Source organism: Mauremys mutica, chromosome 3, assembly GCF_020497125.1.
Source record: "Mauremys mutica isolate MM-2020 ecotype Southern chromosome 3, ASM2049712v1, whole genome shotgun sequence".
Lineage (NCBI taxonomy): Eukaryota > Metazoa > Chordata > Testudines > Geoemydidae > Mauremys > Mauremys mutica.
This window is the reverse complement of record NC_059074.1, coordinates 25,741,851-25,766,717: the sequence shown is the minus strand read 5'-3', so window position 1 is coordinate 25,766,717 and position 24,867 is coordinate 25,741,851. Positions and strand designations below refer to the sequence as shown.

Here is a 24,867-nt window from a genome sequence, read left to right as displayed (position 1 = left end):
GACCAAGATGAATCTGACCAATATGGTCCAAGCACTCCTAGTTTAGCCCGTTTGTAAATATCTTGATCAAATGTTTATAAATGTTTTATATTACTATTTGGTACTAAATTACTTATTATTTTGACTTTTTAGTCATGTTTAGAGCAACTGTATAAATATTATTTGGCCTTTGGATTTAATAAAGGAATTTATAGTTAAACTGGTGTTGTGGTATACACTGCATAAATGATAATTAAGGCCAAGATTTTGTCATGAATATTTTTAGTAAACGTCACAGACAGATCATGGGCAATAAAGAAAAATTCATGGAAAATACTAAAAATATCCATGACAAAATGGGAAGCCGCTGGACAGCTGCAGGGGAGGCTGGGAGCACTAGGGGCCCCTACCAGAGGCCTCTGGAAATTTCCACTACATGCATCTGACGAAGCGGGTATTCATCCACGAAAGCTCATGCTCCAATACGTTTGTTAGTCTATAAGGTGCCACAGGACTCTTTGCTGCTTACACTGGAATTTTTCCAATAATGGGCTCTTCAGTCTAGCACAGAAAAATAGAACACAATCCAATGGGTGGAAATTGAAGCCAGATAAATTTAAGCTGGAAATAGAGCATAAATGTTTAATAGTGAGAGTAATTAACCATTGGAACAATGTACAAGGGTCATGGCGCATGCATCTGATGAAGTGGGTATTCACCCACAAAAGCTCATGCTCCAATACGTCTGTTAGTCTATACGGTGCCACAGGACTCTTTGCTGTCTCTATCACTGACAGCTCTGAAATCAAGATTGGATGTTTTGCTAAAGATAAGCTCTACCTGAAACGGGCATTAGTTGCAGGCAGTCATGTGTTATGATCACAGTGGTCACTTCTGGCCTTGGAAGCACGGAGTCTGCCTGTTTTGCCTAGTCAGCTCTTCGGGGCAGGGGCTGTCTTGTTCTGTGTTTGGCCAGCGCCGAGTGCAATGGGGTCCTTGGCACCCAGAGCTCACGAAGACTAGGATCTGGTTTACTGGCACCTGGGATACAATCCAATGCAACAGTTTCTGAAGCACTGGGAAGAGCCACGTTAGTGTGACTGTGACAGTCAGCAGCGACCCCCTAACAGCTAGTAGCCTTATAATAGCTGGCAACCATTAGGGGAAATTGGAGACAGTGGCCTGAACTTTTAAACTGTCTTCCCTTATCGGTCTTGAGGCAGTTGAAGCTGGTCCTAAGCCGGTTTTTGCTGAGCAGACTGCAGAAGCGCAGGGTCTGCTAACCACCAATCAAATGCTAACACGACCAAAGCCCGTGTGAGAGTGTGTATAAAAGATTCTTCGGTTTTGTATGGAGTAGAGGTTTTTTTGTACCAAGGTACAAAACTCTCCTTTCTTCTGCAGAATAAAGCAACCTTCCCTTACCCCTGTCTGGCTGTCATTGGCTCTCAGCTAGGCGGACCCACATTTCGGTAACGTGGCCGTGGGGGACATGGTAGCCTGGCCACCAGGGACACCATCCTAACGCGCTGCCCGGGGGGTGGGGGACTCAGGCGACCCCCCCCAATAAGGGCAGAGCGATTTGCCGGCGCTAACTGCTGTGCCTGAGCGCAAGCCCCCCGCCCGGCCCGCGCACGCGGCGAGGAGAGGAGAAGAGACTCCCCAGCCGCGCCTCTTACCTCGCGGGGAGGTGGGGGGGACTGCGGAGACGGAACAGCCGCTATCGTTATGAGCCGTTGAGATTTTAAACCCGCTCCGAGCGCCAGCGTTCGACCCCCGGCCGCAAGCCCAGGGCGGCAGGCACCGGCCGGAAACGGAAGCAGGCGCCCCGGGACCCCGCCCCTGCGTGGGCACGCGCGGCCCGAGCGCAGGCGCGCCCCGCCATCTTGCGGAGGCGTAGCCGCTTCCGGGAGGCTCCCGCGCCAAATACGAATCTGACGCCGAGGCTGAGTGATAGAGTGGGACGCCGTGGCGCCGCTGGCGGGACCCTCTGTATACTGGTTCGGATCCCACCCCGCGTGGGCTGTTCCCTCCTGTGACCCCTCTCCCGAGTCCGGTTCCCAACCTCCACCCCGCCTGGGCTGTTCCCTTCTGTGACACCCTCCCCCGAGTCCGGTTGCCAACCTCCACCCCGCCTGGGCTGTTCCCTCCTGTGACCCCTCTCCCGAGTCCGGTTCCCAATCTCCACCCCGCCTGGGCTGTTCCCTCCTGTGACCCCCGCCCCGAGTTCGGTTCCCAACCTCCACCCCGCGTGGGCTGTTCCCTCCTCTCACCCCCCCCCCCCCGAGTCCGGTTCCCAACCTCCACCCCGCCTGGGCTGTTCCCTCCTGTGACCCCTCTCCCCCCGCCCCCCCGAGTCCGGTTCCCAACCTCCACCCCGCCTGGGCTGTTCCCTCCTCTCCGCGTCCCCTCCCACTAGTCCGCTCCGGCCCCCGGCTCGGACCCCCCCCCCCCCCCGCCCTCTCTCACACACTCTCCTGCCACCCATGTCACATCCCGGGCTCGCTAAACTAGCCAGCCCCGTGCTGTATGCCAGTTGCTCCTGCTTGGCGTCCTGGGGGGGTGTGTTTGTATTCAGACCCTTTCAAGGCTGTTACCTGCTTCCCACGGTGGGGACCTGAATTCCAGCCCTGGCTCTTTGTTTGTCTCCCCTCTCCCCCAGCCACACTGCAGTTCTCCTCTTCCCCACCCTGCTGCCATTGCACCCCAGAAACCAGTACAGGAGCCCTGGATGCAGCACAGCCTGTAGTCCCCTAAGGACCTCGTATCAGGAGTGAGTTGCAGGGGTTTAGTGGTGGCCCACCAGGGATATTAATTGACAGCTCCTCCATGGAGCCGGGAGCACAGGCACATGTATCTGGTGCAGTTCACAGAATTCCCTAACACTTGTCCTTTCTGCAGTAAGAGGGAGACTGTGATGCACATCTGCATAAAGCAGAGGTCCCCCAATCTGTGGGATGTACCCCCTTAGGGGGTGCAAAGGAATATTTGGGGGGGTGCAGCAGGGCCCAGACCAGCCCCCATGGGGGGCAGGGAGGTTGGCAGGAGCACCACCAGCCCAGCCCTGCCCCTAGCTCTGCACCTGGCCCCGGCCCCATCCATGGCTCCACACCCTGCTGCAGGCTTGGTTGCCAGCCCCCAGCTGCAGCCCCAGCCTTGGGCCTCTTACCCCTGTCCATGTTCCCCTGCCCCTGGAGCCACAGCTCCTCTCCCAATTTGGGATACTCTACTCCAGTGGTCTTGAGGGGCTGCAACCTGATAAACCTCCTACTGAGGTTCTGGGTGTACTTTTCCCCATACCTCATTTACCTCCATATCCCCACAAAGTCACAAGATCTCTTTGTCAACCTCCTGGCACTGGTCAAAATGAGCATCCCTCGCACCAGGAGGAGGAAGCTGGGGGGGGGTGTCTCGGTGACTGGGGTTTATTTCTGGTCCCTTGTCTCGTACCTCTGAACAAAGTTCCTTGGGCAGTGTCCACTGGCTCCCTGGATGTTTTTCAGGAGCAGTGTGCATTGTTGAGTGTTCCCTGCTCTAGTTCCTGTTCTAGTTCCCTGCTTTTTAACCTTTGACCCTCGCTCCATTTTTGTTTGTTCATTTGTTGCCCCAAGAATTTAGTTGTGCCCTGGGTGAGTGGATAGACCTTTAGTTCTGGGTTGGCCGTCCTAGTACCCACAATCATAGGTGCTGACTCTGTGGGTGCTCTGGGACTGGGGCACCCACAGAAAAAAAAATAGTGGGTGCTCAGCACCCACCAGCCACAGCTGTTTGGTGGCACCCCAAAACAGCTGATTGTAGGCTGGGGCAGGGGTCTGGGGAGGGCAGTGAGTAGGTGAGGAAGAAGCGGAGTAAGGGCAGGGCCTGAAGGAATGGGGGGGTAAAGAGGGGGCCTGCAGAGCAGAGTGGAGGTGGAGCACCCCAGGGGAAAAGAGAAACTCAATGCCTATGCCCACAATGGGTTCAGGATTTTAGTGGTTCTCTTCCCTTCCCCCCTCCAAAGTCCCCTAATGCTGAGAATACACATGGATTGGTAAAAGTATTGGTATTTTAACTAAGGGCAGATGCAGCATTGCATGCAGCCTAACCAGCTAGAAGCATGGGGACTTAATGGTTTTATTCTTGTTTTACTTACTTACAGAAAGAATTGCAAGTATTTAATCTTGTGCAACATGTCTTTTTATATTTGAAGAGTAAGACTAAAATGCATAGAATGTGTTTTGTTTCATTTCATAAAACTTTTTCACTCTCTTTTGTCCCATTGAAAACAAGAGGGTATCCCACAAATGGAATAGTAGTGGGTGATGCACTTTGGGAGCTTAGGTGTGTTAGCAAAGTTGTGTGATGTGATCTCAGGACTTGGAATACTGGTGAGGATTGTAGTTTAGAAGAAGTAATTGCAGATCTCTCCTGTGTGGGGAGATCTTAGTATGGGAAGGACAGGGGAACTGCAGGGCAGAATTGAGGTGCATTGGCCAAGATTTCTTGGATACATTTGCATAGTCAGATGACTTGTCTGAAGCAAACCATTAACAGTCATCAACTGTAAATTCATTTACTCATTTTAAATACTCCTTTTGTTTTTGTTGAGTTAATTGTAATCATGTAAAATGTTCATTGTTTATAGACTTACTGGCTCTAAATTTTTAAAGGCTGTTTTATCCTGGACCTGATGCCAGTGACTGTATTGCAGTTCACTTTGTGGAAGCCAGATCAACTCCCTAAATTTTGTTATTTTTGTAATAACATCAACAGTGTTTTAGGGTGATTTACAGACTTAGAGAAAAATAAGGTCCCACTGTGAAGATTTTACCTTCTCTAAAATATAGAAGGTGGGATGGGAGATTTGGTATAACTAAGGCCCCTGAAATAAAATCTGTTCAGATGGGTCTTTGCAAAGAGCCCCATTCAAGACAGTACAGCTTTCTGCAAACTGGATTAGCACCTAAATCATTTAAATGACAAAAATAAAAGAACTTCTAAAATGTATTATGGCATGTCTACCTACTTCAGCAACTAATATACTTTGTTTGCATCATGGAAAGGAAAAAATCACTTCCGTAGTTATAAATTAATATTTTACTATGGTGTTGAGAAACATTGACTTATTTTTCATTTTGTAAGTTGCCTTAGCCACATTTTTGTCTATATAGCTACTTTTGCATGTTTATGGAATTAGAAATACTTTTTGATGCATTTATCCTCCCTGTGCATTAATACAGATGTGCTATGTCATCATGGTACTAATAAACCAATTAACACACAGGTTATAGGAAGCTATATAAGAAACATAGACTGATTTATAGGCAACAAATGGTAACATCAAAAGGGCTTTTTGCAAAGTGTTGTCTCATTCACGTCCCAAAAAGCTGGAAGTCCCAGTTAGGTGGTAAGAAAGTTAATTTCCCCCCTGCAGAATGTTCTATTCAAGGCTTTCTATCTTTTAAAGGTAACAATTGGAAATATTAAAGTATTACTGTGGCAAAAAAGAATACTTCTGTGTAGTTTTAAAGCATCATTTATCTAAATATATTCTGTTGAGGCAGCTACTTAGCAAATGAGCTTTGTTAGGGGGTTTAATCCTTCACCTTCTCACTTCCCTGGTCCTTCTCGCATGAACAGAGAGCAACAATACCCGAAGATGCAAACAATTTGATGTTTATTGGGGTGAACTTCCAGCAAGCATGATTCCAGTTTCCTTCCTTAGTGTTCCCCTTCCCAGCTCTGACACCACAGAGCCTTGCCTGTGTCCCTTTTCCTGTTCCCATCCCCCCCCTTAGCAAAACATGATCCCAGTTCCACCACTCTGTCCCTCTTCCCATTTCCCCTTTACTTCCTGATTGACTGCAGACTATATAGTAAAACTTGAGTTCTGCTTAGCTATACCTTAGCCAATCATTTTACTGAAATTTAACTAACCAATCCTAACATACTGTAACATGGTTATTTAACCAGTTATATCCCACCACCTTAATTGGTTTACACCCAACAAAATTAATTATACAGCAGACAGAAAATCACAGAACCAGACAGAGATTATACAGACAAACAATAGGGAAGTGGAGACTACAGTGATAGAACAATACAGAAATGAGGATTTCACATCCCAGCTATTGATAAATGAGTTCTTGCCAGACAGGATGCTATCAACTAAGTTTCCTTTTACATTTTCTAGGCTCTTCCCTTTCTCTGGAGGTGATAGGAATATCAGGACAGGATTGTATTCCTAACAGCCCAATAGCACCTTATTTCAATGTAACTAGTTTGGAATGTGAGGATGTGACCATACACTTCCCCGTTTATGGCTGCCTCTGCTGCTTAGCAGAAGGCCTTAGCCTAAGAGCCAGGCCTCAGACTGTCACAGTACGAGAAGGCCCTTACACTGGCAGACAGTGATTTTGATTCTTTCTTTTATACCTCTATAACTAGCGAAGTGATAAGAATGGAACTAAACTCTTAAAGTATAGGCCTTTGCAGACAGGCCTGAATATCTATATCCTAACAAGCATCTCTGAGGTTATGGCTACACAGCAGCTAGACACCCGCCACTGCCCTGTACTGGCCACTCAATCTTGGGCTGCAGGATTCTTTCATTGCTGTGTAGACTTCTGGGCTTGGGTTGGAGTCTTGGTGCTAGGATCTTGCAAGGTGGGAGGATCCCAGAGCTTGGGTTCCAGCCCAAGCCCTGAAGTCTACACAGTAGTGGAACAGCTCCGCACCTCCAGTTGGCTGGCACAGGCCAGCCCCGGGTGTCAGGGTAAACACAGCAACTAGTGTGAGGAAAATGTCAGCTTCCCGTTTCTAGTCTCTTGCCTGTGCTGTTCACAACATCAGTTTTCTTACAGTGCAAGAGGTAGCCCAACACATACTTTTTTTTTCCCCAGATTTGCACTCGGATAGCGCCACTTAATTTCTTACAATGCCTGTTCTGGTATACAAAACTTCAGAAGCATAGCCATGCCAATGTATTTGACTTGTATTACTAGATGCTCTCCAAATGTCCATAGGGCACAAAAATGGTTAATATGTCATCAGCTTTTTATCAGCTAATTAACTAACTTCTGGGATTTCCCAGTTAGAAGCTTGCTTAATTAAGTGCTTGTCTCCTGAAGTTCTCAAGTCCTTAGAGAAAGGAAACCTACATTGTTGCTAAGGGGGATAGTTTTCTTTGCAGATGCAATACTACAATTTATCAGGCATGTGCTTTTTCTCTTGATGTATCTGTTTGAAAAATTATATTGACTCCCACTGCAAAGCAACGGGTCACCTTACCATTATGTTTCTGAAAAGAAACAGCGGCCTTTGGGCTTCAAAAGCCAGCAGAGAAACCCTTTGCTCAACAGCAAAAGTATCAATATCCAGTAATACACTAAAGCAGAAATCTTTCAAAGGTCAAACAGGGTAATATTTCCAAGCTTGGATTCTTAAAGGTGGGAGTCTGATTAAGTGACCTGATTGGGGCAGGGGAACAAAGGTGCTTAACCACCCAGAGCTGTGAGTGATTTCCCCAGAAACCTGCTTCAGTTCAAAGGAAACTGTAAGTGCTCTGCACTTCTGAAAATCAGGTCACTTATTTGAGTGAATTAATACAGATTTAGGTGCTGCAAATTCCAAAGCATGGACCATCTACTGGGAGAATGTAACCCCTGAAAACCAGTAGTAAGAAGCCCATCAATTAGAACTTGTAATTCATGCAATGAGAGCAAGAGACATGACTGATCAATTAGCTGAATCCCAGGGCTTTATACTCATATGTTAGTGTTGCATTAACTGTTTCTCTGATACCCCTTTTCTGTGAAAGCCACATGCTCAACAGGCCCCTAGATGGCAGCATTCCTCATCTGTATCCAAACTTCTCCATGATTGTCTTCCTATTTGATAAAATTTTTACCTGCAAGGTCACGATTTGCTCCAAGAGTAGTGTAAAACTCTTTAAGCACAATCATTTTTCATAATGTGACAATGTAACCTGACTGCTGTGTCATTTCTATGAGAGATTTTCTTTATTTCAAAAGTAAAATAGTCATTCATAAACCATTAACAAAAGTGATTTTAGACTTAAATATAATTTTTTTATTTCATATTGAAATGTAGAGAAATAAGCATAAGGAAAATGTATTCCTTCTCCTCCCAAGACTAATAGATTGGCATTGAGGTGAAGAAATGGACAGTAGCAAACAAGCACGGTATAGGCAAAAGGCTGATATTTTAAGAGTGGCAAGGGGTGAAAGTGAGAACAGCACTGGAAAGGAAGGTCAGTCAAGGCTGAAGGGGAGAGGAGTGAGCAAAGGGATGGGAAAGAGGAGGAGAAAACAGGAAGAAAAGGAAATCTGATAACAGGAAGGGATGAGGGAGGGTTCAGGGAAGGGAGAATTTCCTGAGGTTCCTTCCACCCCTGATATTCTATGATTCTATGAATTTAGAGTTATAAGCAGAGAGAGACAGAGTCAAAAGGAATGTACACCACTTAATATACTGGGGTAGATCCTCAGCTGGTATAAATGATCATAGCTCCAGTGTGGAGCTGTGATCACTTCCACCAGCTGATGATCTGTCCCAGTGCCTTTCTGGTTGCGGACAAAAAGCACTATTTCCATAAAAGTAATTCTCAGATGTTAACTTCAAGAAGAAATAAAGGAGTATGAATTTCAAAGTCTCACCTTCACATTTGGATAGAAAGACACAATGGCATGTATCTGTGCTCTTTTCTTGTAGTTGAACAGAAATATGTTTATTCATAGAAATCTGAATTTTCTGTGAGAAAGGATTGGGGCAGTAGATGTTCAGTTATCATGGAAAGTGAGAAAGAGGCGCTTAAGATGTAGATGAAAGTGATTTCTTAAACTAGACACTTTTACCATTCGGTTCAGACAGGACTGTAGCCTGTTTATAATACAAGTTATCCTACAAGAAGCTCATCCATTAAACAAGTGGTCTATAAACTTAAGTCTCTAAATATTTGGATGGCTTGATTGTGTCATTCTCTTAGTCATTAACATTTATTTTTAGAAGTACTTAGAGCACTTACTTCCCCCCAAAAAATTGCCACATTCCATATTCTGAGCTGTGAACTTTTGTTTTAATCAGTCTTTACAGCTGATGCCCTCATATTGGCAAAGCAGAATTTAGGACAATGGGAGTGACTAATCTATGGCAGATCCTGGAGCCTGTGAAAGAACATGTTCATCTGAGCAGTCTCAGGGGAAAAACCCTTGCTGTTGATTTAAGTCTATGGGTGTGTGAGGCACAGAGTGTTAAAAAGATGATTGGAGTAGTCACCAAGCCTCATCTTAGGTACAGTATCTTTTTTTTCTTCTTTTTTTGGGTGGGTAACTGTAACCGGTAAGTGTTTGAATCTGTATGATATAGTTTGCTCGTTTGGTGCTTTACTCCTAGAGTTATGCCAAGGTACTTCCAAAATCCATGGTAGTCCATGTTACCATATAGTTTTAACCACTTACTCAGTGTGTGCCGATCATTCTGCATGAGCCATTATGAAGTGCCTTGAGGAGTATGTGCATATTTGATTGATGTGTCTGATGCTTGTTCAAAGAACAAACTAATCAAAGTGACTGTAACTCCAAAGTATTGACTTGTGCAAACAGGACTGAAAAGAGGACATGTGGAGCTATAGACAACTAGAATTTTACTATTAAAAGTGACCAGTGGCTTTTAGATCTCTTAGATTTTGAGTCCCCAGCTCAAGAGTGGATGATTTTTTGAAGTTGTAAGAATCCACAGCGCCAATTGACTTCAACTGAAATTCTGGATGCATCCCTTTTTATGATAGCATCTAAAATGTCTCATATTAGGGACCCAAGATAGCTGACCACTTTCAAAAATGCAGCCTTAGCCAATCAGCAGTTACTTAAAAAATTGTCTGGTATGGGGGCAATGATTCAAATCTGTTAGTTACTAATCATGTTAGTAGTAACAGAAAGTTATTACTCTGATCGCAGTGGAGTGGAAATATCAGTCAATTTTCTAATGGAGATATCCACATCACACAGATCATCCTAACTGGCACCCTTTTAAGAACTTTCAGCAGAGTGACCAAAAGCTGAATGGATCTGGAGAATAAATTATTTCACCACTGTAGACAAGCTTTCATGGGGACAGGATTAAAAGTACATTGCTAAGCCATTTTAGGGAAACTTACATGAAACTGATTGTATTATATTTGTTCTGTACATAAACAGGGTTTCAGCCTCCAGAAATGTCAGTTCATCTCCCCTCAGTAGTATATTAACTAAAATATTTTTAAGCAGTAGTCTTTCTAAATCAATCTAACACATTTGAATGTTTGTTCTACTGCTTTCGAATGTCAGCTCAATGGATTATGGCAAAAATGTATTGTCTTTGTATCAACTCAGTATTACTGTCGTAGGAAAAATTGTGGTTATGAAAGATGCAACATTCTTTTTGCCCACAAGAAATATATAAATCAGTATGTTAAAAATAGTGTTATTTCTAATGTATCTGAGTTTTATATCACACTGGTCACCATAGCATCTGAGGTATTCTCAACATTTTAACCTTGGATTTAACAGGATGTCTGTTTCCCTCCTTCCAATTTCCCTTTATCATAAGTATGGAGGTAGGTCTGGGAACAGATCTTGTTCATGAGCTGGTAAATTTCATGACAGTTTTGGAAGACTGAACAAGAATATATTCCTATAATACAGAATTCATGAAAAGGTATTAAAGTTCTTCTGAGCAATAAGTCCACAGAAAAATGAACATCTTTCCTCTCTATAGTTACGTACCTGTACAAAGACTTGCAATACAAAATGGTCTGAAATCTTTTCTGATGTGTTTGTGTATGTTTTCCAAATGGCAGCTATAGACTCTTTTTGGGTGGATGGAGGAGCATTGGGTTAGGGCTATAATCCAATTCTCCTTCCGGTGTTTCTTTTGCTGTTTTTGTTCCTTGGTTTGAAACCGTGTACATTTCATTATGAAGTACTGACCAACATGAAATTTCCATTTAGGGTATACACATCAGTTGTCATGAGACTTAATTTGTAACTAAATTTTTCAGTGAAATTGTTTATTTACTTTGTTAATGCAGGAATCTATTTTTTCGAATCTCTTCTTTAACCTCAATGGAGATCAAATTGGTGTTTGTGATGGAGGGGGATGCCCCAAAGCTGAAAGCAGAAACAATGAGTAAGAGGAATGAGCTCCGCTATGGGTCTTCGAAAAAACCTAGGGCTGCAAAAACAGGGAGATCCTATTTTAAATCAGTTTTAAGAGAGGTGAGTGATAGAAGAATTTCATTATTTGTGGTATTAGAGAACGGAGAGGGAGGAAAAAAAAAAGAAAGAATTTACAATAAATCTGACACACAGAAATTCGTCCAGACGGATTTTTCAATGAGATTCTTCCCCCTAAAAAATTTGCATCACTTTGAGATTGGATATTAGTCCTGTAATTTTCTGTATTAAGAGTTTATGAACCCGCTTTTTTTGTGAAGTTCATATAAACTTCTTGGGGCAATGTGTTCCCATATGTACTGTACAGCATTGAGCACAACGATGTCACTCAGTGCAGAATGATCATTTGAATTAGCACGTAAAAATTATTATGCACATTTTGGAGTCTACAAACTTAGTAGTCTCTCCTATCTATGTAAATTCCAATACACTTTTATTAAACTCCCAAGGTATACATATTGACAATAAATCGTAAGTGAATATAGTGCCTGTTAATAGTTCTAGGTTGACAATGCTGGAGACTCTTCTCTAGCTAAGTGCACAATAGGCATTACTCAGATAGTGTTAGTACAAGCTCTCTTCACCGTTCCTTGGATGCGCCTTAAACCTGACTTGCTCTGTTCCATTCCTTAATCTCTTTGCTGATGCTGGAAAGAAGGTGGACTATTGTCCTGGTGATTTTGGCATCAGGATACCCATCCATTTGAAAGCAGATAGAAATTCTAGTTGTTCTTCTAACAGCTGTTGCATGACAAGTCTGTCTGTTCATTACTGATCTATGCTGGATTAAGACTAGTGATTATGAGGAAAAAGGCTCTGTATCTCATTACCAATCTCTCAAGCCATCTAATTCCTCATAAGCCTTTTTGTTTTTATATTTTGATTACTTACCTAATAAACATATTAGTGTTGTGTAGACCTGTGTATATGTCTCTAAAGCAGGGATTCTCAACCTTTTTCTTTCTGAGCCTTCCCTCCCTCCCCCCAACATGCTATAAAAATTCCATGGCCTGTCTGTGCTACAACAACTGTTTTTCTGCATATAAAAGCCTGGGCAAGCATTAGGGGGTAGCAATGGGAGGGGACATGGATCCCTGAGGCACTTCATTAAGGTGTGATCCATGATGAAAGTTTAAGAAATCCTGTTCATACTTTGTCTTGCCTATGTTCCACCCAAGCTTCACTCACTGTCTACTTCTGTGCCTCTTTCTGCACAGAAGCCTCCTAAGCAATGTATGCCAATCCTCCAGCCTCTCCTTCAAAAATCTGATGAGCCTATCTGATATGCGAAGTGTTTTGACACTCAGTGTGTGTTTAGTACTGTGAAACTGAACATAACCATGTCCCTACTCACTATAAATTATAAGTTAGTTCAGTCGGGGATCTAGTCTTTGTTTGCAATGCCATATGTATTGTAAAGTGACACATACAATGATAGTACTACGCTGATAATAATAATAAAGGCCACTGCAGACATACACATGACCTTGAGGACTGTTTAGAAAAAATGGTTAATTGTAAAAAGGGATAATTGAAGATTCAATCCCTGTCTTCTCTTGAATATTTTTGTTTTCTTTAGTGCCTTGAAATGTTGGAGTGTTTAGGATTACCTTGGGTTCAAGCAGCTGGTGAAGCAGAGGCGATGTGTGCTTACCTGAATGCAAATGGATATGTGGATGGCTGCATCACGAATGATGGAGATGCTTTCTTGTATGGAGCTCAGACAGTTTATAGGAATTTCACCATGAATGCAAAGGTAGTGTGTTAGGTTTTTGAAGTCTTTTTTCCTTCAGACTACTTCACACTCATTATATTGCTCAAATAAATGTGAAGCACCTGGTTAATTGTTCAAAATATTTATGGTATCTGTTAGGGCTTCTCCCTCACCCCTGCCTTGGTTCTTGTCAGACAGACAGAAAGCAGAAGACCAGAGTCCGAAGTGCAGGCAATGCAATATTTAATGGGATTAATCAAGCAAGCATATCCAGAGCTCTGTACACTGCAGAGCTTTTCCTCGTTCCTTTTTCCCACCTCTTCCTCCTTAGCAAGCTTAATTATATCTGTAGTACACACCCCTGGTCCCACCCCTTACAATTTATGGTCATGCTCCGTTTTGGAGGATAGTGAGTCTTGGGGGCTTTGGTACCACCTCTTTTGTGCCTCATCAGAGGGGTAGGGAGCAAGGTTGTGTTTTGGCCAGAGTCACCATTTCTTTCGCTTTTTAGTGTTTCTTATGCCGCCCCTCCTTGCCCCTCCCAACTGGTTGCTTGGCCTTGCCTTGCGATAGAAGTTGAGGCAGTCATATATATTAAACTCCCACCAAAACCTGCAACACTTTAACTCACTTCCTTATCTTTTCTCATTGTGCTATAAACCCCATCTGGTTGTGGGCAAATGCAACACAATGTCTTTGTTCACACATATTAGTAAAAATATCAAAAGTCAAACAGGCAAACAAAACTCAAAATTTTATTTCAGGCAAATATACAGGCTAAATACTATATTAACATCACTAACAGTATCATACTTTTGTCTTCCTGTATATGGTCTTGCTTAAAATCTCTGTTTTTATACAGCAGATTTGCTTCACTTGATTCATTAGTGTTCAAGCACTGAATGAATAAGAAAAACAGCTGAGTTGAATAACAAACATGAAATTAGCTGCTGTCTGTTTAGGTTTTCTATTACATGAATTCTTATGTGACTTAAAGCTGTAAATTTTCTACAGGACACAGCCCTGTACTGACAGTTGTGTGCTTATGGAAGCAACAGGTCTAGGGGTTAAATAAATGCAAATTCACTTATTTGCATCTTACTTACACATTAAAATATGTAACACTTTCACACTTGATAATGATGTCTGCTCCTCAAATCAAGCACTGTTGACACCATGTCTTGTACATCTGAATAATAAGCTATAGTATGACCAGTCCAAAAATGAACATATCCAATAAAGCAGATCACCCTGGTTAAAATTATAGATGCATTGGGAATGTAGTTTGATACATTTGAGAAGGCAGAACAAATAACTCTTCTGTAGTATGCAGAGAGATTTCTTTATGCTAAGTCTAGGGCAGGGGTAGGCAACCTCTGGCACACGTGCCAAAGGCGGCGCGTGAGCTGATTATCAGTGGCACTCACACAGCCCAGGTCCTGGCCACCAGTCCAGGGGGCTCTGCATTTTAATTTACTTTTAAATGAAGCTTCTTAAACATTTTAAAAGCCTTATTTACTTTACATACAACAATAGTTTAGTTATATATTATAGAAAGAGACCTTCTAAAAACGTTAAAATGTATTACTGACACACGAAACCTTAAATTAGAGTGTATAAATGAAGACTCGGCACGCCACTTCTGAAAGGTTGCTGACCCCTGGTCTGGGGCATCAAGCAAGTGCGGTAGCAAATGGAGTAAAGATTGAAGATTTAAATGTATCCTGGTATAAGAAACTGTTGTTTAGCTAAAAAAAGTGCTTGTATCTTTCTGAGAACTAATGGAATGAAGAGGCAGAGCTGGGAGCACATAATGTTAAAAAAGAAAATGTTTTAGGGCAATTTGCTTATGTTCGTTTGCTATACATTTGTACAGAGTAACTAGAGCCCAGTTTTCAAAGTGGGATGTCTTAAATTAGGTGTTCAAATCAGCATTAAAATAGGTATTTACTGTAGTTGTCTAAGTATCTGTTGAGGTGCCTAAAAAGTTTGAAAATTGGGTTTTAAGTTTTTGTTTTTAAAGTTCAGATTCTTTGATAGAAGACAACTTCCTCCTGTTCATTCATCCTTTGCAGCTTCAGAGTGTTCTTTTGTCATTCTTTAAGCCTAGGATGTTGGTTAAATTTCTAATCCTTGATTAATTATTTTACTTAAAAATAGTAACATTTGTATGTAGATTTTGAAAGCTGCAATTCTTAAAATCATGTGGTCAGTCTTCAATGCAAGATGATATTTATGTCAATCATACTTTGTGTAACAATGACAAATGGCTTGGTCTCCTCTAGGCTAGCAGTTGAACAACAGTAGGACAAACTGCTGTTAACCTGTCAGCAACAAGTCAATTTCCTAGTCACCTGTGGTCCTGCCTACACTATTCCCAGCTGTAATATTTTTCTTGCAGGACCCACATGTTGACTGCTATACAATGTCCTCTATTAAGGAGAAACTACGTTGTGACAGAGAGTCTCTGATTGGGCTAGCAATTCTTCTTGGTTGTGATTATCTTCCTAAGGTGAGGAAACTAATTATTTACCATATTCCTGTCACTTATTTTTTCTGAACATACAGTACCAATTAAGATTTGAGCATGTATAAAAATATATGAAATGCATGGTAGACTACAGACATCTAGCTGAGGAAAGTACCTTAACTCCTACTGTAAAGACATTTCCATAATACTTTGTACTGAAGATTAACGTTTGCAACTCTGTGAGATAGGTAAGTATTATCATTTTACAGATAAGGAAGCTAAAACAAATTTAAATGGCATGCAACAAATATGTGGAAGAGCTGGCATAGGCAACTAGGACCCTATTAGAACTTTGATGAACCGATGGAGTCTGGCTTGGATGTCTTCCCTAGTCTCTGCCCCTCCAATTGAGTACTCCAATTCCCAGTTGCTGTAGTTCAAGTTGACTCCTCTCATGCAGCTTTCTCACTGACTTGTAAATTTGTTCTTCAAGACTTCTGTTCTTCCTTTCTGTGCTATGTCTAATTGTGGACTAGATTCCATCTAGAATTCAGTTAAACAAAACATATTTCCCAGATGACCATGTCTACAAGGGGTGACCCACTGTAATTGCATTGGAGACATACTACAATCTTATGACAACTCCATATTAATTTTGTGTAAACAGTAGGGATTTTAATTGCAATGAATTCACTCCAAGGTGCTTTCCACTCTGCATAAGTAAGATGGCTAAATCCATATTATATATAAAGCAAGAAGCATCTGAATTTTTTTAAATTCTTCCTGAAATCCTGGATATTGAGGAAGATGTATATTTTCCTGCTGTCTTTTTTCAGCATTTTTTTGTTTAGCTGGTGCAGCAGTTAATGCTGTTTTTGTTTTGTTTTTATTTAAGAGGCTTGCAGCCAATTTGGATATTTCCTTTTGGTATCGTTATGATGGTTATCCTAACTGGGTTTGCTGATTGCCTGGATTTCCAGTGCTTCTCACCCCCACTCAACTTAGTTATTCCATCTGCACAACTTTTTTTCCTGAAAGATTGTAGAAGTACTTTGGTATTTAATTTAATGATGTTCTGCAGGAAAGGTTCAGGTAGAAAATACCAAATCTATTTCTCTCACTCAGGGAATATAAAGTTTGAAAAAGACTCCTTGGACATCATTTGTTTTGAAAATCTATATGTCTCTCTCATCATTCTTTTAATATTCTCCCAACATATATCTATTTACAAGATGCCATGGAAATCAAAATTGATGGCTAAATTTTAGCAAAAATACTTTTTAAGCTAACTGAAGATTTCCTGTCACTTTAATATTGTAATGATGGTAGTGTTGTGAGAGCATTGGTTGTTTTCTGATACTATTTAAGGTAGCAATCTTTGTTTTGTTGACTTTCTGGTGTTATGAATAGTTGTCATTATCTTCAGAATCAAGTTACATACTGATTCTTTTTAATAAAAATTAAATGTTCTTTAAAGTGACTCTCTTTTACAATCATTATTTTGATTTGGCAGGTGGGCTTCCTTAAAGATTTTTTGTGCTTATTAATCCTTTCGTTACTTTTTTTTAAAATTTAAGATCCAGGGTGATATTCTCACTCCTGTTCTGGCTCCTTTACACGTGGCATAAAGGAGCTGTAAGAGTCACTGGCACAGGTAGAAGTGTGTGTTGGACATATCAATGGCAAGACTGTAGTACAGCATGTACTGTTGAGAAGCTTCTGGGCAGTGCTATGGCCCAGAGAGCAGAATGGGGAAGCTCCCATAAGGTAGGTTCTAGAGCTTTGTAGGTTATGTCAGGAGCCTCTCCAGTCCCCAGAGCAACCCAGAGTTGAGAGGGCACAAAGGTTCCTTAAGCGCCCACCTTTCCTGCTAGGCCTGAAGTCTGCTAGCCTGTCTTCCACCACTTCCACAATATTGAATACATTACAGTGTGTACTGTATCTCTGAAATCCAAACCCATGTCTTTATCTCTTTTTATCAAGACAATGGAAGCTCCCTTCTCCATGGAACTCCTCAAAGTCCCAGCTTCTCAGACCTCTGCTGATGAGAATGTTATTCCCCTACTCAGACATGTAAACAAATGTGACCTTCTCTTTTGATTGTCTTTCCAGTCACATCAAGACACACAGTTGAAAATTATCCTCCTGGTTTACACAACCCTTCTTGAAATTGCTCCTGTCTGTCACTGTTTTTTCTCTACTTTACTTTCCTGTCATCTAATACTGGTACCTCCTCTCTCTTTTCCACACTATCAGGCCACTGTTAGTGCAAGACCCTTTTCTGCATCTCCTGTCATTTAAAACTACCTTCCTATTTGTGTCTGCCTTATTGCTCATTTCAAATCTTTGTCAAAACCAATTTATGCACCCCTACTCAGTCCTCGAATTTCTTTTCTTTTTCTCTTTTAATGTATGAATTCTGTAAAGCATTTGGGATGCAGTTTGTGTGAAAGACTGTACAAAATAGTGTTATATTACACCTAACAGATATCAATGTTTTACATTAGTTTAAACTTTAATATGTACCATGTTTTCCTCTCTCTAAAAGGGAGTGCCAGGAGTTGGAAAAGAACAAGCTTTAAAGTTAATTGGGACTTTGCGAGGTCAAAATTTACTGCAGAGGTAAAGTTAAAGTTTGTCTTGTCTCCTGAAATATTTCAGTGTTTTAAATTGTCTTATTGAAAGACAGTTTTATGATGCACTTTGAACCTGAGTCTATGCTACTCATGTTTTAATTTTTAAGGAAACAAAATATTAAATTTCTTACATGATGATCAGCTGTGTATTCAAACAATACATTCTTCCAGGCGAACTATTTTTTTTAAAGTTAGTTATTGCTTAAAATTGCGTTAACTCCTAGTCCCTATTCTTGCAAACAGTAATGCATGTTTGCAGGATCAGAGGAGGGAGATCCTGATCCCAAGCCCACAAAAGTAATTTGGAAAGACTCTCTCATTAACTTTAAAGGGCTTTGGATCGGGTCTTTAGATTCTAATGTTGTCTGGTATGACTGTTGCCCCAATGATTCTCAAAGCTAGATATCCCAACAATCCATAGTACATACTCAAGTGTATTTACTGAAACAAATTGTGTAATGGAAAACTGAATAATTTTAAGAGGATGAATTAGATGGTATGATTTTTTTTTCCCCCATACTTAATTTAAGTGGTGGAATTTGAATGAATAAGCTATGGGATTGCATTATATTAACATTTGTAATATAATTTTAGGTTTGATCAATGGAAAGGACAGCTTCAATGTGGTAATGCATCTGTTCTAACAGTTAACAAGATGACTCATTGTTCTGTGTGCCATCATCCAGGTCGGTATGAAAACGGGTAGATTTTTGTTTTAATTTGATGTACATTTTATTTGCTCCCCCCAGCAGTGTCCCTGGGTAATGAGGCTGCCCTCCATTGTGGAGCCTTATAAGTACGGTAACTCCTCACTTAACGTTGTAGTTATGTTCCTGAAAAATGTGACTTAAAGCAAAACGATGTTAAACGAATCCAGTTTCCCCATAAGAATTATTGTTACTGGGAGGGTTAGGTTCCAGGGAAATTTTTTTCACCAGACAAAAAACTATATATTATATAGATATACACACAGTATATGTTTTAAACAAACAATTTAATACTGTTCACTGCTATGATGATTATGAAGCTTGGTTGAGGTTGAAGTTAGAAGGTGGAAGAGGGAGGGATATTTCCCACGGAATGCCTTGCTGCTAAATGATGAACTAGCACTCGGCTGAGCCCTCAAGGGTTGTTAATGTAGCCTCTCACACAAGGCTGCACGAACACGAGGGAGGGGAGGCAACAAGCAGACAGAGACAGACACACACCTTGTGTGGGGGAGAGAGAGAGATGCACACTGCCCCTTTAAGTAAGCTGACCCACTCTTAAGTGCATTGTCTTTTTAAGTGGATCAGGAAATTGAGACAGCAGCTGCTGCTCCAAGCTCTCTCTGTCTCTCCCCATCATGTCCCCTCCCTGCTCTTTATGGAGAAGGGGTAAGTGGGGTGCAGGAGCAGTGGGGAGGGGGACACCCTGACATTATCCCCACTGCACAGCAAGCAGGAGTCTCTGGGAGCATCTCCAAGGCAGAGGGCAGGAGCAGCACATGGCAGTGGGGGGAGGGACAGCTGAACTGCCCAATTGATAGCTGGGCAGCTGCAGCACAGGGAACTTAGGGGAGTGGGGAGCTGCTGGGGGGCTGCCGGTCCACCCTGGTTCCAAGCCCCCACCAGCTAGCTGCAATAGGCTGCTCTTCCTGCAAGCAGTGGACAAAGCAGGCAGCTGCCAAATGACATTAGAAGGGAGCATTGCACAACTTTAAACGAGCATGTTCCCTAGTTGATCAGCAACATAACGAAACAGTGTTAACCGGGATGACTTTAAGTGAGGAGTTACTGTATAATGCCTTTTGAAAAAGGATAATGCCCTTTAAAATATTTTAAATGACTTGCATTAAAAATTGCTTTTCATGCAGGTCTCAACTTCTGGATTAGCTTTCTTTAAAAAATATAAATGGTCTCTCTTGAGGATTGGTGATGGAGTAGGACCTTTTTTTAAACCTGCAGGCCACTGGTACAAGCCTAGGCCCTGTTGGAGGTGTGCAGAAGATGTTACTATTGAATTGCTGTTAGGTGGTATAGGTCTAGCTTGGGCAGTTATTTACATCACAAACTGCCGTCATAGTTGGCACCTTTTTGGCAGTGTCAATAAAGAGAGCAAAGACTGAACTGACATTGAGACTGAACTACTCAGTCATTCATGCTGGCGGGCCCTCCATTGACAGGATTGAGATATATTAGCAGAAGACATTTGCATTGCTATTCTTCTTACTGTGTCTGGATTTTATTTTTTAAGTGGCATTCAGTCTCAAGGCACCATCTATCTGGCACCTTCAGTTCAAACCCAATGCTGCTTACAGCAAGAAATTTTTAGGGGGAAGGAGTGGGTGGGAAGAGAGAGAGAGAGTCATTCATTCCACAGTTTTGTAACTGTGTCACATATGCATGATATTTGTGGGTCTTTAAAGAGATAATTTTACAGAATAACATTCTGCAACATTTGAACTAACAAGAAAAATCTGATTTTCATTGTAACTCTTACTCAGTATTGCTAGTGTGCTTAGCTCTGTATACAGCAGCTTTTGGTGATATACCCACGTATACTCAACTTTATGAAACACTCTTGTGTAGTTTGGGAAACATGGTTCATCTCATTCTCTTTCTTCCTTTTTCTGTAGGCTCTTGTAAGGACCATGAGCTCAGTGGATGTAAACTGTGTGGAAGTGTTAAGTCCTGTGAACCACATGACAACCAATACTGCTGCCCTTGTGAGTGGCATTGTTCAGAGCGAGTGAAACAGACAAATGCAGTGGAGGACAATATCAGAAAGTAGGAATGTCTTCAAAATGAACTGCTCCTCATTGCTTTCAGGTGCAGGGTGAGCATGCAAGTCCTGCATCACACACATTTCTAGCTTGTTCCTAATGTGTATGTTTTACTTGCAGAAAAGCTAGAGGTTGTGAGGGCTTTCCATTTTCTGAGGTAACTAAAATGCCTGCTAAAGGTTCATTTTTAATCAGTGAATGGATTTCCAGCTAACTTTCTTCTAAATGTCCTCTTTTTGCTTTATTTCAAGGTTATCGAAGAATTTATTGTAAACAAAAACAAACTGGTCAGGATAATGGAGCGCCAGAGGCCAAATTTATTGTCCTTTCAGGTACAGAATGATACATAGAGAATCTAGCTCTTTGACACGTTGCATTTGTTAGTATGCAATGCACTTGAGAATATTAATGTTAATTAGTAACTTTTATCAGTGGGAAGAATGTAAGAACCTTGTAACAACTTTAATATACATGTTTGTTTGGAAATCTGAAATTAAGGCCTTAGAATAGCTGTAGAAGGGGACAATGTAGTAAGAGGAACTGGAAAACAGGATCACTCACAAGTACTGCAGCTTTAGTTAGATCTGAAGTTCCTTTTCACATCCTGTCCTGAATTGTTGAGTTGTTATGGCAGCTAGCTCTCACTTACCAGTTCTGAATTGCCACCTACCAAATTTGGAGGCTTTTCTGGGAAGGTCCATCGTCCCAAAAATTTAAAGATCTGCCCTGGCATGCTTCCTAGAGGTTATGTGAGTGGATATAGATTTTTATCAGCCTACAGTGTGCGTAAGAGAGAGATACCAATGTATCATTAACACCGTTTTCAAGTACAATGGGTGAAATTCTCATCTGGTGTAAATCAGCACAGCACAACTGACTTCAGTGAAACTAGTATGATTTATAGTAGCTACGGATCTGGCCCACTAATAGATAGGACCATAGTGGGTGAGCAGGATGTAGCTTTCTGCCTAGTGGGAAAGGAGAAGGAGGATCCAGTAAACAAGAAAATAATGGGGGGGCGCAAAGAAATAGCTAAAAATAACAACCGTATAGAGAGAAGGAAAGTGTGCAAGGGAGAGAGAGAGGGCAGAGAACACATGAGAGAGACTGGACAGAATAAAAAAGAATTTGGTGGCAACTATCATGGGTTGGTAAGAAGGACACAAGTAATATCCATTTCCTAATTTGTAGCAAAGGGAGCTCCATCATAAAAATAAAAAAATTGTGAACCGCTGTTCTCGTCTTTCAAGAAATTTGTTTCAATATTGACGTTGTATTGCTCTTCTGAGGATTAGTGCTATAAACGATGCCTTCGTTGTGCTGTTGAACTAGCCTGGCTACCAATAGCCTACCAGTAAGAACTCTGCACTTATACATTTAATCAGATTCTAAGATGTGTTTTAGTTGTACTCTATCAATACAAAAGGAAACATCATTGAAATGTATACACCAAATTGTATTTAATCGACACAGTTGAAGAGGTCCCCTTACATTAGAACAGCGTTATCTAAAAGTCTGTAGGTAGCATTTGAGACTGATATTTACAATGCAAAAATTGGTGATGCCATTTAGTGCTAATCACAGGGCTTAAATAGGCCAGCCCTTTATGCCTTGAGTGAGTGATTTTGTTCTTGTGCCGAGTATAGAATTCTCCCAGGTTTATTGTGCTGGGTGATTTCAGTGTCCATTGGAACAATGACTCTTCCAGATTGATTTACAGACTACCCAGCAACATAACTGTGGAACCTTACCAAGTGGATTCTTGCAGCATAACAGAGAACTATCCATCTGCATTTTGTTTTGGGACTGATGTACAGAAGTTGGAAACTATACCCTTCTTGGTTAGGTCATCTCCAAGGCTAACATTAAGGCTCACCTTTCCTGGCAGGGCAGATGATCTGTTTTGATGTTCCATCTTCTGAGACTGATGGCTCTGTTTACTTGAATGGTGTATAGACAATGGACCACTAATGAGTACTCTGGTGGAAGGTGATTAAAAATCTGTGGGTGTGCATGCATGGGAGAGATACGTTATCAAAATCTGATGAGAAAATGTTTAGCTTTCAATGTGGCCTTCCCATTCCTACTGCTGCTATTACACAACTGCTCCCTTAACTCTCAGTTGAGCAGGCTGCTATATCTATCCTGTTATGGATGTCAATTATTCTGCCGTCTTGCACTGAGAGGTCATTAGTGTCTTACCATAAGGTGGGTATTAAACCGATGTATAAAACGTAATACGTATTTAAAGTGTTCATTGAGATAACTGTTAAGGACACTGTAACAACAAAATAAGAAGGTATTACGGTTGCATTTCTTAACAGAGACTTGCTTTTGAGAAGATGGAATGGACCAAACAGTATGCTTGCAAGAAACTGTTGTCACTGTTGACTCGCTATGACATGATCAAAAGAAAGTCTGGTCAGACAGATACAGAGCAACTGCAGGCAATACGGTAATGTAATTTGTGAAGTTTTTTAATTCACTCCATGTTTCTGTTCACTTCTGTCACTGGAGAAAATCTTATTACTTACTGAAGTAAAATTTACTTCCCCCTTTTGCCTCATCCTTGAGCTATGTGCTGCCTTTCGAAAAAGATAAAAGCTTAAACCAGTGCTGCATTTCTGTCATTGTGGCTACACAAAAATAAAGTGTAAAGTAAAATGTGTACAAAAGTTTCTTTTAATGCTAGTTTATAGGGCATGATTCTTCACAGCCTCACTTTTAGCCATAGTCTTATCAACTTCAATGGGACTATACATGAGATAAAGCACTATGGGCATGAGTCTTTGCTCATTGAAGTCCATGCACGATCAGGCCTGTGGTCTATAAATCTTAGTAGGTGACAGGTTGCAGCTGGGGAGCTGAAGTTCTTGTCATACCTACTGGTTTTTCTCTTATTATGGCTAATAGTGAATGGTCTTGCTGTTGAATTGTACTATACTTCTTGTCAAGACGGAATATCATTATTGTCTAACTCTGTTAAACTTTCAGTTCAGTATTACCATCAAATTCTATTACCAATTCAGCAAAAAAGGGGATGCAGAGAGGCTGTGCACTGCTTAGATGATATACCCACACACATTGCCAGTATGTGCCTGTGACAATCTCATCGCCAGTCTTGCACCGTCATGGATAGCAAAGACATCAGATTACCCTCTCCTTTCCTGCATGGGTGCAAAGCCACCACTGAACAGAGTTATGCCTATTAGATAGATAGTAATTTCCCCTTCTGCTTCTGTGTAGCACATCCAGTTTCCATATATGCAGGATTAGTGCCTAAAACCTGTTTTAGTGCACACTTACACATTTTACTTTATTGTGAGTAGTTCCATTGAGTTCAGTGGGACTGCTCACAGATCGGCAATAGCACAAGTGGTAAGGTGAGTTTTTGCAGGATCAATGGTGGGTATTCAGAATTCTGTTACAAAGAAATATTGAAAGCAGGGACTGAATGGTTTGTAGGCGTGTTAGTAGAATGTGGAACCTTTTAACCTCTAAGTTGCTGGTTCAAATCCACTGCCAATAGCGAGATTAAGTTATCATCTGATGGCTGTTCTGTTGCAACTGTCAGTGTAACAAAAAAACATCGTCAGCGCGCGCGCGCACACACACACACACCCCCACTAAACTGCACAATGGAGATAAAATGAATATTTTCCCCCCAAGCAATATCTCTCTGGCTCAAAACTCTCCAGTCTGAGCAAAGAGACAAAAGGAGTTAATGAACAGAGACACAACTACTGTGTCAGGTTGTCCCCATGCTAGGGTTGAGGGCCATAGGCAGGGCAGTATGAAGAAGTTTTTCAGTATCACTGCCTTTGTATCTCTTGTGAGAAGGGGACTTCACTCTCCAGTGATGCTGATCTGGTACCTTTTTATGACCTTTACATTCACTAATGGTCTGTTTAAATGTTCAAAGTCAAGAAATGAAATGTATTATTTACCTGCACCAAAGAAAAAATTACAGATATTAAAAGCAAATCTTCTGATTTTTAGAATCTGTACTAAATCTACTGATAGAGGAATAGAATTTTTTCCCTCTGATTAATTTGCATAGATTACTAAATTAAAACTTTGCAATAGGTTTG

General features: G+C 41.4%; 2 protein-coding genes across 6 annotated transcripts in view; one reads left to right on the top strand and one right to left on the bottom strand.

Annotated features, from left to right (window-relative positions):
• SMC6 (structural maintenance of chromosomes 6) overlaps window positions 1–1,782 on the bottom strand; it is a 92,942-nt gene extending 91,160 nt beyond the window's left edge. The window contains exon 1 of one of the 3 annotated variants that reach the window (XM_045010213.1): window positions 1,659–1,782. Coding sequence is in view for 2 of the 3 variants with exons in the window: in XM_045010214.1 (XP_044866149.1) it covers window positions 820–832 (13 nt within the window). In the remaining variant the exon portion in view is untranslated. Of the gene's footprint in view, window positions 1–819; window positions 960–1,658 lie in introns of those variants that run through there. The other 2 variants (XM_045010214.1, XM_045010212.1) reach the window with 2 other exon arrangements.
• The window catches only part of GEN1 (GEN1 Holliday junction 5' flap endonuclease), a 49,507-nt gene that overhangs the window by 19,072 nt on the left and 5,568 nt on the right, over window positions 1–24,867 (top strand). The window contains exons 1-12 of one of the 3 annotated variants that reach the window (XM_045010215.1): window positions 1,761–1,979; window positions 2,642–2,752; window positions 9,064–9,270; window positions 11,048–11,234; window positions 12,772–12,948; window positions 15,308–15,418; window positions 17,925–17,998; window positions 18,607–18,698; window positions 20,630–20,780; window positions 20,897–20,933; window positions 21,028–21,108; window positions 23,101–23,231. In XM_045010215.1, the coding sequence (XP_044866150.1) occupies window positions 9,110–9,270; window positions 11,048–11,234; window positions 12,772–12,948; window positions 15,308–15,418; window positions 17,925–17,998; window positions 18,607–18,698; window positions 20,630–20,780; window positions 20,897–20,933; window positions 21,028–21,108; window positions 23,101–23,231 (1,202 nt within the window). In that variant the 5' untranslated portion in view covers window positions 1,761–1,979; window positions 2,642–2,752; window positions 9,064–9,109. Of the gene's footprint in view, window positions 1–1,760; window positions 1,980–2,641; window positions 2,753–9,063; window positions 9,271–11,047; window positions 11,235–12,771; window positions 12,949–15,307; window positions 15,419–17,924; window positions 17,999–18,606; window positions 18,699–20,629; window positions 20,781–20,896; window positions 20,934–21,027; window positions 21,109–23,100; window positions 23,232–24,867 lie in introns of those variants that run through there. The other 2 variants (XM_045010217.1, XM_045010218.1) reach the window with 2 other exon arrangements.